The following is a 12,397-nucleotide window of genomic DNA, read 5'->3' on the forward strand; positions in this document are numbered from 1 at the left end:
TGTACCAATTATTGCAGACTAATTATTATTCCCAATTAATCCCCCCCCAATATTTTATTGCTTTATTGTATTATTATTAAACACAAGTACTACAATAGATTATTTGGGTACAGTGGTATTTACACAGTGTGGACTGGAGATGATTAACACTCTGATGTTTAGATAATTAAAACTTTAAAGATAAAGAAAAAAAGCTTATATCAATACTGGCTATGAATAAAATGTTCATGTTGATAAGCATAAGGTTGCTTAAATTTTATATCTAAAGCTAAATGTGGCATTAGATACAACTGCAAAATACATGAAATTATTTGTTATGTAATAACAGTTTCTATCTCAAGTGTGATACTTAATTCTAAGATCCCTATGGTATTGTTACATATTATTGTTTGTGCATATACAAAAAAAAAGAAAAAAAAGAAGAAGAGCGAAAAGGAAAAAAACAGATAAAAAACAAAAAGAAAAAGTAAGAAGAGGCTTTTTGGTTTCTAAATTCTCTCTTTTCCTGCCTCTACCAATTTGCAGTATTTATAAGCACTGAGGTGCCCTTGGAAACCAACCTCTAAGTAGAAAACCTCTCAAAGAGATGTCTCTCCCTGCAGATTTGTAGAATTGCAAAGGAGTTTTTGTACCCTCCTGTGGCTGCTTCCCTGCTTAACTAGCCATCTTTCCATCCTTTCTTCCTGGGGATCCGAGGTTTTGCCTGTGGCAGGTTTTTCTCTTCTGTGGCTCCCAAGCCACGGAATATACATGAGAATGGCCTCTCTTCCTCTTCCTGATTTCAGTCAAGGATTAAAGTGTCACCATCAGTTACTGAATTTGATTTGGTTTATAATTGGTTCTATTTTAATTTTACTTATTGATGCTTCATTTCATGAATTAATTGCCCTTGGGGGGCATTTGGAAAAAAGAGGTGGGGGTGGAGGGATGGCGCCCTCCTTGTATTTGTAAAAATCTTACTTAGAGTGAGCAAAGTAAACTTTTTTTATAAAAATGCGTGCAGTGTTCCTGCAGAGCATTAGTTATGAACTGATGTATAATCTCTTAAAATGCAATCCTTTATATGTCTACTCAGATGAAAGAGCCAATCTTTTCAAAGAGATTTAGTTGCACCCATATGATTGTAGCCTTAAGTGCATTCTTATTCATGACCACTCAGAAAGAAGCACAGAGGACTTGCAAGTGGGTTTGAACTGGTCTATCTCCCTCCAGTAGCTTCACCTTCTTTGAAGACCTTTTGAAAAACGACCTTCAGGCTCTGCTTGGATTGAGCGTGATTCTTTCTCCCAACCAGAAAATAGATCACTGGATTAATGCTACTGTTTAGGCAGGAACACAGTATAATGCATGAACCCAAATATGTCACTTTAGAGTGAACTTCGATACTAAAATAATCAACTATCACCACAAAGAAATTTAAAGGAAAAACAAGGAGGAGGAAACAGAGAAGAGTAATTAAGATCATCAGTAGGAGGCATTCCTGTTTTTTATGTTTCACTTTAAGACACACTTTGATGAAAAGGACCACAGTAGAGAGGGTGATCAATGGAAAGGAAACTACAGCAGTCATGAGGCATTGGAGACTAAACAGGCCTCCAAAATATTCTGTTAATTGCATAAAGTTCAGAATTCCACCCAGGAGCGAAGAGAAGATCCACAAGAGGACACACACTCTGGAGGACAAGTGTTTTGGCCGGGCACAGCGATGCCAGATTGGGAAGAGGACAGACACACACCGGTCGATGCTGATTGCTGTCAGAAGAAAGTGACTATTGATGTACATGATGTGGCAGAAACACACACAGATAAAGAATCAGAGATGAAAATAATGCTTTTTATAAAATGAGAAACCCATTCAGTTACAAAAAATATTAGAAATCCAAAGTCAGCAATGGCCAAATTAAGGACGAATGTGGTAAAAGGGTTTCTCTTAATCTGGAAGCCAAGTAGCCAGATGATGTATCCATTCCCCAGGAGGCCAATACAGCAGGTAATAAAAGTAATGCCTACCAAAATAATCCATCTGAAATCAAAAGAGGTGGTCTCTTCTGTGTACTCATATGAGTGATTGGTATTGTTATACCCATAATACTTTCCTGTAGCATCCAGATCTCCCAGGCTGGAATTCATCAATCAGCTTTTGTAATCCTCTGAAAATCTTTTCCTTTGGAATGGAATTTCCTTTTAGAGGAAAAGAAAGAAGGGTGGATTCAGTCATTCCTGTCTCCTAAATAACAGCAATATTGTCATAGCTTCATTTCTACCTTCCCTGTGGACATCTTGAGGGATCTGGCCTGAGGGATGAGCCAATTCCTTGACCGTTTATAACCATGCCTGAGGGGAAAAAATACTAGTGCGTGTCCTCCTTCTATGTTTTTCAGGAAATAACTTAAAATGTACAGTGGAACCTCAGTTCACGAATTTAATTCGTTCCACGACTCTGGTCGTGACCCGAATTGGTGGCGACCTGAAGCAAATTTTCCCATAAGGTTCAATGTAATTACCGTTAATCCGTTCCAGCGTGGAGGACAGGGAGGCGGCTATTGCTTGGAGGGAGAGTCCCCCTCCTACGACCACGTGTCAGGGACAGAAAAATGGCTGCGGACCACGTGTCAGGGGCGGAAAATGGCCACGGACCACGTGTCAGGGGCGGAAAAATGGCCGCAGACCACGTGTCAGGGGCGGGAAAATGGCCGCGGACCACGTGTCAGGGGCGGAAAAATGGTTGCGGACCACGTGTCAGGGGCGGAAAATGGTTGCGGACCACGGGTCAGGGGTGGAAAAATGGCAGCGGACCACGTGTCAGGGGCAGAAAAATGGCAGCGGACCACGTGTCAGGGGCAGAAAAATGGCAGCGGACCACGTGTCAGGGGCGGAAAAATGGCAGCGGACCACATGTCAGGGGCAGAAAAAGGCCGCGGACCATGTGTCAGGGGCGGAAAAATGGCAGCGGACCACGTGTCAGGGGCGGAAAAATGGCCGCGGACCACGTGTCAGGAGCGGAAAAAGGCCGCGGACCACGTGTCAGGGGTGGAAAATGGCCGCGGACCACATGTCAGGGGCGGGAAAATGGCCGCGGACCACGTGTCAGGGGCGGGAAAATGGCCGTGATCCATGTCACGGGAGGGAAAATGGCCGTGGATACTGTTTGTGACCCGAGGCAGAGTTCGCGAACCGAAGCAAAATTTTGCGGCTGGAGCTGGTCGTCACCCGAAACGTTTGTGAACAGAAGCGTTCATAACCTGAGGTTCCACTGTATTTAGTACTGGATGGTTTCAATGTAGTGAAATTCAGTGAAGTCTCTCTACCACTTTGCAAGGAAGCATTTTTCTCAATGCTTGTGCCTTTTCAAGAATGGTGGTATGCTGCCTGGAGTGTAAGAAGCAGGGAATAGCAGAGGTCCTGGACACAGGACCCTCAGCCTCCCTTGGAAGGATATGAGAGAATCATCTCTGATCTGCAACCAGCAGTTAGAAGATGACATGAGGGAAGAGAACCTGCCAAGGGGAAATGGGCAGCTTATACACTTTGCAGAGCTACAGATATTCCAAAAAAAAAAGTAAAATACACACAAACACACACACACACCACTTTAATCTACCTAAATATACAAGATTTCATGCATGTGTGTTTGCAAACTTTCTGGGATTAAGTGGGAGTCCCCAAGTAGATGCACAAAGAAATGGGATGAATATTCATATGGAAGAGAAGAGGCAAAATTGCTGAAAATGTATGTTGGAGGAAATGTTAGACCATTTTACTCCCTTGGTCATTAAAACTGTGGGTTTCAGACAGTTTAATGGCTCATGAGATACTTCTACTGTTCTGCTACGATGGCTACAATTAGGATGGAAAATGAGTTAAAACCAGAAAAAGTCAATTGAGATTGATGGGACTATCAAGATATAAATATGGCAAGAAAGATTTTGATAGGAAATATCAGGTACAGAAATATACAGGTAATGAAGGAATGCCTACTACTATGTTATTTGCATCTCCTTGGGTCAGATTAAGCCTTCCAAAATTATAACATACCTGAAAGTAGTGGTCGAAGGTCTTCAAAACTGGTGAGTGGAAGATTATTGTGTCACCGTACTGAGGGCTGAAGTGACTGGGGATGGCAGAACCTGCAGACAAAAAGTGATGGATTTTAAGTCCTGTATAGATGAAGTTCACAGTTCATCGACAGAAGGAAAGTGGATTCCATTCACCCCATCCTTGAGTGATAATGTCCAAAGTGTTGTCAGCAGAATTTGATACACCTGGAAGTAGATACTGAGCCGAAATCTTCAGACGTGTCTTTATATGAAGCACAGGATACACTTCTGGCATGAAAATGGAAGTCTAAAAGCTGCACAGAAACCCTGTGCCTTGCCTAATCAGTATGTAGCATCATGTGACACGAAGATGTCCTTGGGTTTTGAAGATAATCACCAACAGTGAACGTACAAGGGGGAGACTGGCCATGATCCTGGGCAGTTAGCAAGGAAAGGGGATTTTATATATCTATATCTATATCTATATCTATATCTATATCTATATCTATATCTATATCTATATCTATATCTATATCTATATCTATATCTATATCTATATCTATATCTATATCTATATCTGTCTCCTTGTGCCCGGCCCCCTTATCTGAGCAGCTTTATCATGAATTCCTCAGCCTAAATCTCTCATTTCTCATCTCCACACTAAAACATGACCCAAAGTCCGCTTTGTTGACACAGTGATTAAATTCATGCCGAAGAAGGTTTTGAGTGATGTTTATGGATTTCCTGGGGCACAAGGGAAGGCCATCAGAAAGAAGCTAAAAATTCCTCTTTCTATGACTTGGAATGATGCTTTAAACTGCCTGTCCTCTTGCAGGTTTAATTTTGCTCCTGGTCTCCCAGTTGTTACTACTTAAACTGATTCTATGGATTTCTTCCAATCTGTAGAAAGGAAAAACTCCCACACATTATATCTGTTCTAGCAAAGCCTCAGCTAACTAGGAGCCAAAGAGCAATTACCATCTGATTGCGCTGCATTCTACCAATAACGCCCCATGAATCTGAATTAAACAGTAGAAGAATTGCTAGAGATGGCCTTACCCTATTGAGGAACCAACCTTCATCTCTACATTTCTCCAAAACATTCTCTAGTTTAACCTTTTCACCATCTATATAGATGTATTAAAAGTCACACACACATATCACATCACATCACATGACAAAGAGATATTAAAAAATCCCCTTTCCTTGCTAACTGTAGAGCTTCATCGCAAGTCTCCCCCTTCTGTATTCTCTGTTGGTGAATATATATATAGATTTTACATCGATATAGACATGAAAAAGGTTGAACTAGAGAATGTTTTGCGGAAATGTAGAGATGAAGGTTGCATGCTCAAAACAGTATATATAAAGGTACCTAATGCTTAAGAAGGGAACCAAAAGTCACATCAGGCAGAGTTAATTTTAAAGCAATGGTCAGGAAATGTACCGTATAAACAAAGCCTTTTGAGATCATGGGAATTTGTAATCCCGACTGTATTTCTGTTAAGAAGCTCTGATTAGATGGACCATTAGCCAACTGGCATGAGAAGAGCAAAGAGCAAAACTTCTCTGACCATTGGATTTCTCGGCTGCTAAATGTTACTTAGACTGCTCAGGAAAAGACGCAGCTGATCACAGTCATTCTTCTACTTAATGTTTATTTCCTCCTTTACATCATTAGAAATATGGGTGTGGGCTTAACTGGGAGTGTGCTGGGTGTAAACTGAACTGGGAAGTACTCACAGTATTTTACCAATAGTGTAAACTCAACTAATTTTTCTCTGACATTCAGACAGAAAGATGAAACCTATCCAGTCTGTCCCACCACAGAGTGAGAATATTGTTGCTTCCAGATCTTACAGGAATGTCTCGGGTATGAATCCTGAGATGGACCATTCCATAAGTGTTCCCCTGATTTGTTCGCATATTTGTCCATCAGACTGGAATTACAGGTAGTCCTTGACCTATGACCACTTGTTCAGCGACTGTTCAAAGTTACAGTGGTGCTGTTAGAACTGGTCCTCTGAGTTCCGGCCATCTCAGCACCCTGTGGTCACATGATCGTGATCTGGGTGTTTCACAACCTGATTGCACTTATGACTGATTGCCAAGCACACTGCAATCATATGATGGCTAGAAAGTCAGTCGGGAAGATGGCAGGGAAGGTTGCAAGTTGCAGGGGTAAGACTTCCCCACTAGTGCACCCTCCCCCAGCCCCTCAGTACTTGTCCTGTGCCAGCCACTTGTGCATCCCTGCGTGCATGCCCTGACCCTCGCCGTGCTTCCCTTGCACATACCCTCACACCCTCTACCTGACCCCTGCTGCATCCCCGGACACCTCCCCTGACCTGCATGGTACTTTTGTGCACCCTCCCTGACCCTCAGCAACCCACACAGTGCCTCTCATGCACACTCATGCACACTCCCAGACCTGCACAGAACCTCTTGTGCACCCCCTCACACCCTTGCACACCTTCACCAACCCACATGGTACCTCTCAGGCAGCACCTTGTAACTTTGCACACCCTCCCTGACCTTCCCGTGCACTCTCGCTCACTCTCGAAAAGCACACTGCTCCTCTTGGTTGTGGGAGGCCAGCAGGAAGTTGCCTCGCCTAACGACCATGGGATTCAGGGAACAACAGCATCTGGGACTGCAGAAATTGCATTGCTAAGCAACATGGTTGTGCTTTATGACTGCATCGCTTAATGATGTAAATTCTGGTCCCAATTGCTGTCATAAGTCAAGGACTAACTGTATCTGATTAGGAAAAGTTATATAAGTCTCATAAATCTTTGGATTTCAATTTTTGGCTGCTCTTGCTACTTTTGATATATTATGTACCTATGCCACTATTGACGCTTTGCCGATTTTCAAATGATAGATGTGACGAGGGCAGCGACATCAAATAAAACCATGTTTTGTATCTCCTTCTGTTGATGGATCTTTGGTTTCCTCAAGGCACCATAGTGGAATGTCCACTCCTATCTATGAGATATCTGAATTTATTGGGGAGTCCTTTGGCTACAATTCAGCATCTTAAATGTATGGGACCTTTTCTTCAAATGCAACTATGAGATCATCTCCTCAAATTGTTAGATATTTGAGTGTCTCAAGGCACTGTAGAAGTGAATTGGTGAATGTTCTTTCCCAACTGTGAGGTGTCCTTGTTTGGTGAGGTGCCCCTTGGCTACAATTTAACATCCTGAAGATAAAGGGCCTTTCGCCAGCCTCTCAGACCCCCCCAAGCCAGCTGAAAATGGTTTAGCTGGGACAGTGCCCTCCACAACATCCCTTCAGAACTGTTGCTCTATGTCTCTGAAACTTCTACTTGGGAGTCAAAGCCAGTATCTTCAGGGAGATTGAATCCCAGATATAAGATTACAGCTGTAAAGTATGATCTCATTCGTATCTTCTCATGATGCCATCATATTCAAATGCATATTCCAAGATGTTTCGAATTCCAGTCAGGAGAAAAGAGAAGATCCACAGGAGGGCACACACAGCAGGGGATAAATGCTTTGGCCGGGAACAGCGATGCCAGATTGGGAAGAGGACAGACACACACCGGTCAATGCTGATGGCGGTCAGAAGAAATAGACCATTGATATATATAATCCACAACAATGACATAAAGGTGAGCCAGGGAATTCCTGCTGGTATATAATATGTAAAAAAATCAATGCATTTTAGAGCCATAGAAATAAGGAACCCAAAGTCGGCAATAGCTAAATTAAGAATCAGCACAGTGAAAGAGTTTCTCTTAATCTGGAAGCCAAGTAGCCAGATGACAATTCCGTTCTCTGGGACTCCAATACAGCAGATGATTAATATGACTGAGGATATGATCCTTGTAGAATAGATGAATGTATTTTGGTAGTCATCCGAATCATTGGTAATATTATATTCAAAATACCCTGGTGTAGCATTCATGTTTGCCAGGCTGAAATTCATCAAGAGAATTTTGTAATGCTCCACAAATCCCTTCTTTCAGAATGGGAATTCCTATTAGAGGAAAAGAAAGGAGAGTGGATTCAATAATTCCCCAAAAATGGTCATATCTTTATCTCTCTCTTCCCTGTGGACAGGCTGAGACAACTTTTGGATCTTTGCCAATAATGATAATAACTATTGGATAAAAATGCCAAATCCATTCAAAACATCTGGCTGACTGTGCGACCCACAATAATAATTTATTAAACTTGGATGCTACCCGACTCTCAATGACTCTGGGCACCTCACAATGATCAACAATCAAAGGAATTACAATAAAATAAATTAAAAACAAAATCTCCCAGTAGGAATATATTTGTCTCCACTGTCTGGAAAAATCATTCTTATCATGTGCAACATGCTTGGTTTCACTGTCCAGCTCTCAGGACATGCTTTGTTCACAGCTTTTGCCTCCTTTCCCTTCCTGGAAAGCCCCCCCCCCCTCTTCCTGATAGCCTTCCTCTCTGTTACTATCCACCCTCCTCTTCAGAGATACATTCCATCACAGTGGGTTACAGCAATCCAATGAAGACAACATATATAGAAACAATCAATATAAAATATAAAAATAATTATTACATGATAAATATGATAAAAAACCACTATACAAACCCTGAGCAAGAGAGAATAAGGAGAGCGAACTCAAGAACGGTTTCCTGGGAGCCCGAGGCACGTGATATAACCAGGTCTTGAAGGATGTCCAGAAAGTCAAAAGGGATGCAGCTAATCTAAAATTGGGGGGGGGGGGGAGAATGTTCTACAAGCTGGGCACCAGAACAGAGAAGGGTTGACAGCTGGGCCCCAACAATATTCACCTCTACCTGATGGTATCCTCAGCATGCCTTGTCTGCCAGGTCTGATGTGACGGGCTGATACAGCCGGGGAGATGGGGTCTCTGAGGTAACCCAGTCCCACACCATGAAGGGCTTTAAAGGCTAAAATGTGCACCTTGAAATTGACCCAGAAGCAAACTGGCACCCAATGCGGCTCACTGAGGAGAGGTGTAACATACGTGGTTCTAAGAATGCACATAAATGCCTGTGCACAATTATCAACTGTGATCACTTGCATTTCCACCATTCTGATAATTCCAAGTCCATGAGCAAAACATAGCTTCCTCCAGCTGACCAATACAGATGTAACCCCCACACAAGCGCCCCACAAAATTCAGCCTCCCCAGACCTCATCACTAGTTGGTGCTCCATCCTCCAAAATGCCCAGAGCATGAGAACAAAACAAAACAGAACTGATAATGTATGCTGTTAGTATGTCTCCTCATTTCTGCTCTTTGTTCTGTGTTTTTCAGTGTGTTTGGTATCAGATGGTTTGGAAATACACATGTGTGGTGGATGCAGGATTGTAACTGGGTAAATGAAACCTCTGCCTTGCCACCGTGCCAAAGGTGCATCTCATATTCCCTTGTGAGCTGTGAACGTAGAATGACAGCATGTGGGCAATTATGGCAAAAACCATTTTTTCCCAATATTGCAACTGTGGTAGTGTTGTGCCCTGGTGCCCTGAGTGTGGCAGAAGGGGGGGAAACTCTACAGAACGCACCCAGAGGGGGTCTATGAATAGGACCCTCAGCCTCCATGGGAAGAAGAGGGAGTATCTCTGGCTTGAGGTCAGGAGTTAGGAGGGGACCTCAGGGGAGGGATCCTGCCCAGCAGAAAATGGACAGCTTGCATACTTGCCGAGCTACAGATATCCCACGAGAAATGGTAGCTTTGTTGTGCTCTCACAGAAAGCCAAAAAGAAAGAGAAATTCGTTTCCCAAACCAGCTGATGTTGGGAGGTCAGAGAAATCCAGTCCCAAAACAGAAAGAGTGCACCGTGTACTTAGATGCTTAAGTTTAAGCTTACCAAGTGTCTTGCATGTATCCCTGTTTTCTCTCCGGTGGAAGGAGAGGGAGATGCAGGGACAGGGAAATGAACAATGTTGAGATTCCCATGCCAGACTCTGCAGTCCCCGGAGTGAGTGCAAAATTCCCGGGACTGAGTGGGAATCACCTACTTCATGCACAATCACAAAGGGAGAACTTTATCAGGGAAACCAAGTGGCAAACTATTTGAAAAATAATGTTGGGTGAGCTGAAAGGAAAAAAATGTTGGGGCATCTCTCATCTTTGCACCAGGACTCTTAAAACTGTGGGTTTTAGATATTTTAATTGCTGATGAGATATTTGCACTCTTCAGTTTTGATGGCTAGGCTTATATTGGGAAATTAGTCCAGAAAAAGTCAGCCGAGATTTAGGTGACTATCAACATATAAATATCAGAAGAAAGGTTTTGATATGAAAAATCAGGGGCAGAAATCACTAGTTAAGTTGACGAATATTACTGCATTTATATATGTGTAAATTAGATTAAATCTTCCAAATTTCTTACCTACCTGAAAGTATTGGTGCAGGGTCTTCAAGGCTGGCAAGAGGAAGATTGCTGGGTCATGGTATTGATGGCTGGAGTGACCGATGATGGGCAGAGCAGAACAACCTGCAGAGAAAATATCGTGGGTTTTAAGTCCTCTTTAGGTTATTTGTACTTGATAGATGAAGAACAGCGGGTTCCACACACACTGAGCATTGCTTACAATGTCCAAAATTTGACATACTGTACGTCAGACGTGTAGTGGGATAATTCACAGGATTTAATGTCAGAGTAGCAGGCGATGTAAGCAGAACTTTTGCAGAAAATATTCTTTCTCTTCTGGGATGGGGAAGCAGATCTTGCTAAAAGCCTCACACAGCACAATATATTCTGTGTCTTGCCTAATCAGTGTGTAACGTCATGTGATAAGAAGATCTGTTCCCTCTCTTTTCAAGATAATCACCAACTGTGGAGGTAGCAGGAGGAGGCTCGTCATGAACCTAGGCAGTTGACAAGAAAAGGGGAGTCCTTTGTTATTTCAATTGGACTGGTCCCCTCAGCTGAGAAGTTTTATCATGAACTTCTGCTCCTGATTCTCTCGTCTTCATGCTAAACATGTTGCAAATTCCTCTTCATCTCTTTCCTCAGCGGTGGCTCATGCAGACAAAGGTGCTATTTCCAGGGCCTGGATGTATTGGATCAGAAGGGGAGGTCTTCCAAAACAATCGGAGTGGTGTTACCAGACGGCCATGGAGTGATGCTCAAAATGCCTGCCTCTTTGATTGAAGAATTATTCTGCATGGCTGAGCAACACATGAACACTTGCCTGGTCACCTTAGATACTTCTTGTCACTTTCCTGTTTTATCACAAGAAGCTGTGTGCTGCCTCTCTACTGCGGGAATCAGGAGATAACATCCCTGTGGTTTCCCCTTTGAATAATCTTTTTATTCTTGCTATCAATTTAACTGACTCTCCACTCTGTCTACTCATGGATCTAACGTCCTGTTCCCATCGATCGATTTCCTGCACTCAGCGCAGGGAGCGACAAGGATTCCCCATGCCTTCGCAGGTATTTTTGCTGATGTACAGAACTGTCATGGCCCCGGATTCAGACTCTGACTCTGAAGAGGCTGCTCCAGCTGCACCAGTGTAATGGCTGCAGTTAACTGAAAAGGACCTGTGGTCTGGGTCACAAGTTGTTAATCTCCTGATGTTCCTTTGATCCAGGAAGATTGCGTTGCCTGGAATCGGCCTCCCAGCCTGCATTTCTCAGCTGCAGTAAATAAAGTGGCCACATTTTTCATAAAGCACTCTGATGTCCAAATAAAGTTATAATCTCATGAAAACCCAACCATTTTGAAACTTAAATAAGCTATCATTTCTAGATGCTATTAGATGGATGGGAAAGGGAGGGAGGGACGGAGGGAGGGAAGGAGGGACAGAGGAAGGAAGGAAGGAAGGAAGGAAGGAAGGAAGGAAGGAAGGATGAAGGACGTGTAAAAAAAATCCCAGCCATTTATTCAGGATGATTTAAGTTAAAATCTTGCCTTGAACAGAGGCTTGGAAATTATACCCTAACTGGCCCTTTTTAACTCTGTCCTCTAAAGGGCAAGATGTTCTATCAGCTGGTCAGATTTTTATCATACTGCAGAGACCGTTAGTAATAATACTCCATGGAAAACAGGGAAGACATGAACAAGTTGGCAGTTTATCTTACCAAGAAAATAAGGGAAGAAACAATTAGAGCTCAAGCCTGGGTTTTTGGAAACTAAACCTAAAGCATTTGTCGCCATGCTCAAAATAATGAGATGAAACACAGGCCACTGTGTTCACCAAGCAAACCCGATGAGAGCCACTATGCTTAAACTTCAGGGCTGAAACAGCTGGCCAGCTGCTGTTTCTTTTTTTCACTTCCTTGCCTTTCTCCCATCCTGCATTCCCAAATAGCATCTTGCCTGCAGAAGAGTTGTTTCATGCCCTTTTGTGACACTTTGGTTGA

At 42.9% G+C, this 12,397-nt stretch overlaps 2 protein-coding genes across 2 annotated transcripts; both read right to left on the reverse strand.

Moving 5' to 3' along the window:
- Positions 1-1,068: 1,068 nt before the first annotated feature.
- Positions 1,069-2,130, reverse strand: LOC112542126 (mas-related G protein-coupled receptor member H-like). Its single transcript, XM_088149287.1, is given in 2 exon segments — positions 1,069-1,813; positions 1,816-2,130. Coding segments are annotated over 2 exon segments (930 nt in total). The 3' UTR covers positions 1,069-1,198.
- A 5,183-nt stretch (positions 2,131-7,313) lies between these two features.
- On the reverse strand, positions 7,314-10,730 carry LOC148214744 (mas-related G protein-coupled receptor member X2-like). The gene is made up of 2 exons (XM_088149286.1): positions 10,423-10,730; positions 7,314-8,042 (listed from the first exon to the last, which is right to left on the reverse strand). Exon 2 carries the CDS (start codon positions 7,989-7,991, stop codon positions 7,440-7,442), a length of 552 nt encoding a protein of 183 aa, XP_088005412.1. The 5' UTR covers positions 7,992-8,042; positions 10,423-10,730; the 3' UTR covers positions 7,314-7,439.
- Between the last annotated feature and the right edge of the window lie 1,667 nt (positions 10,731-12,397).

This window comes from Python bivittatus, unplaced genomic scaffold, assembly GCF_059951505.1.
Source record: "Python bivittatus isolate LINGU-HERP-01145 unplaced genomic scaffold, Pbiv_v1 ctg000590_np1212, whole genome shotgun sequence".
Classification (NCBI taxonomy): Eukaryota; Metazoa; Chordata; class Lepidosauria; order Squamata; family Pythonidae; genus Python; species Python bivittatus.

Bases quoted from the DNA above. Each gene is read 5' to 3' on its own strand.
- LOC148214744 (XM_088149286.1), bottom strand. From the start codon at position 7,991: ATGAATTTCAGCCTGGCAAACATGAATGCTACACCAGGGTATTTTGAA.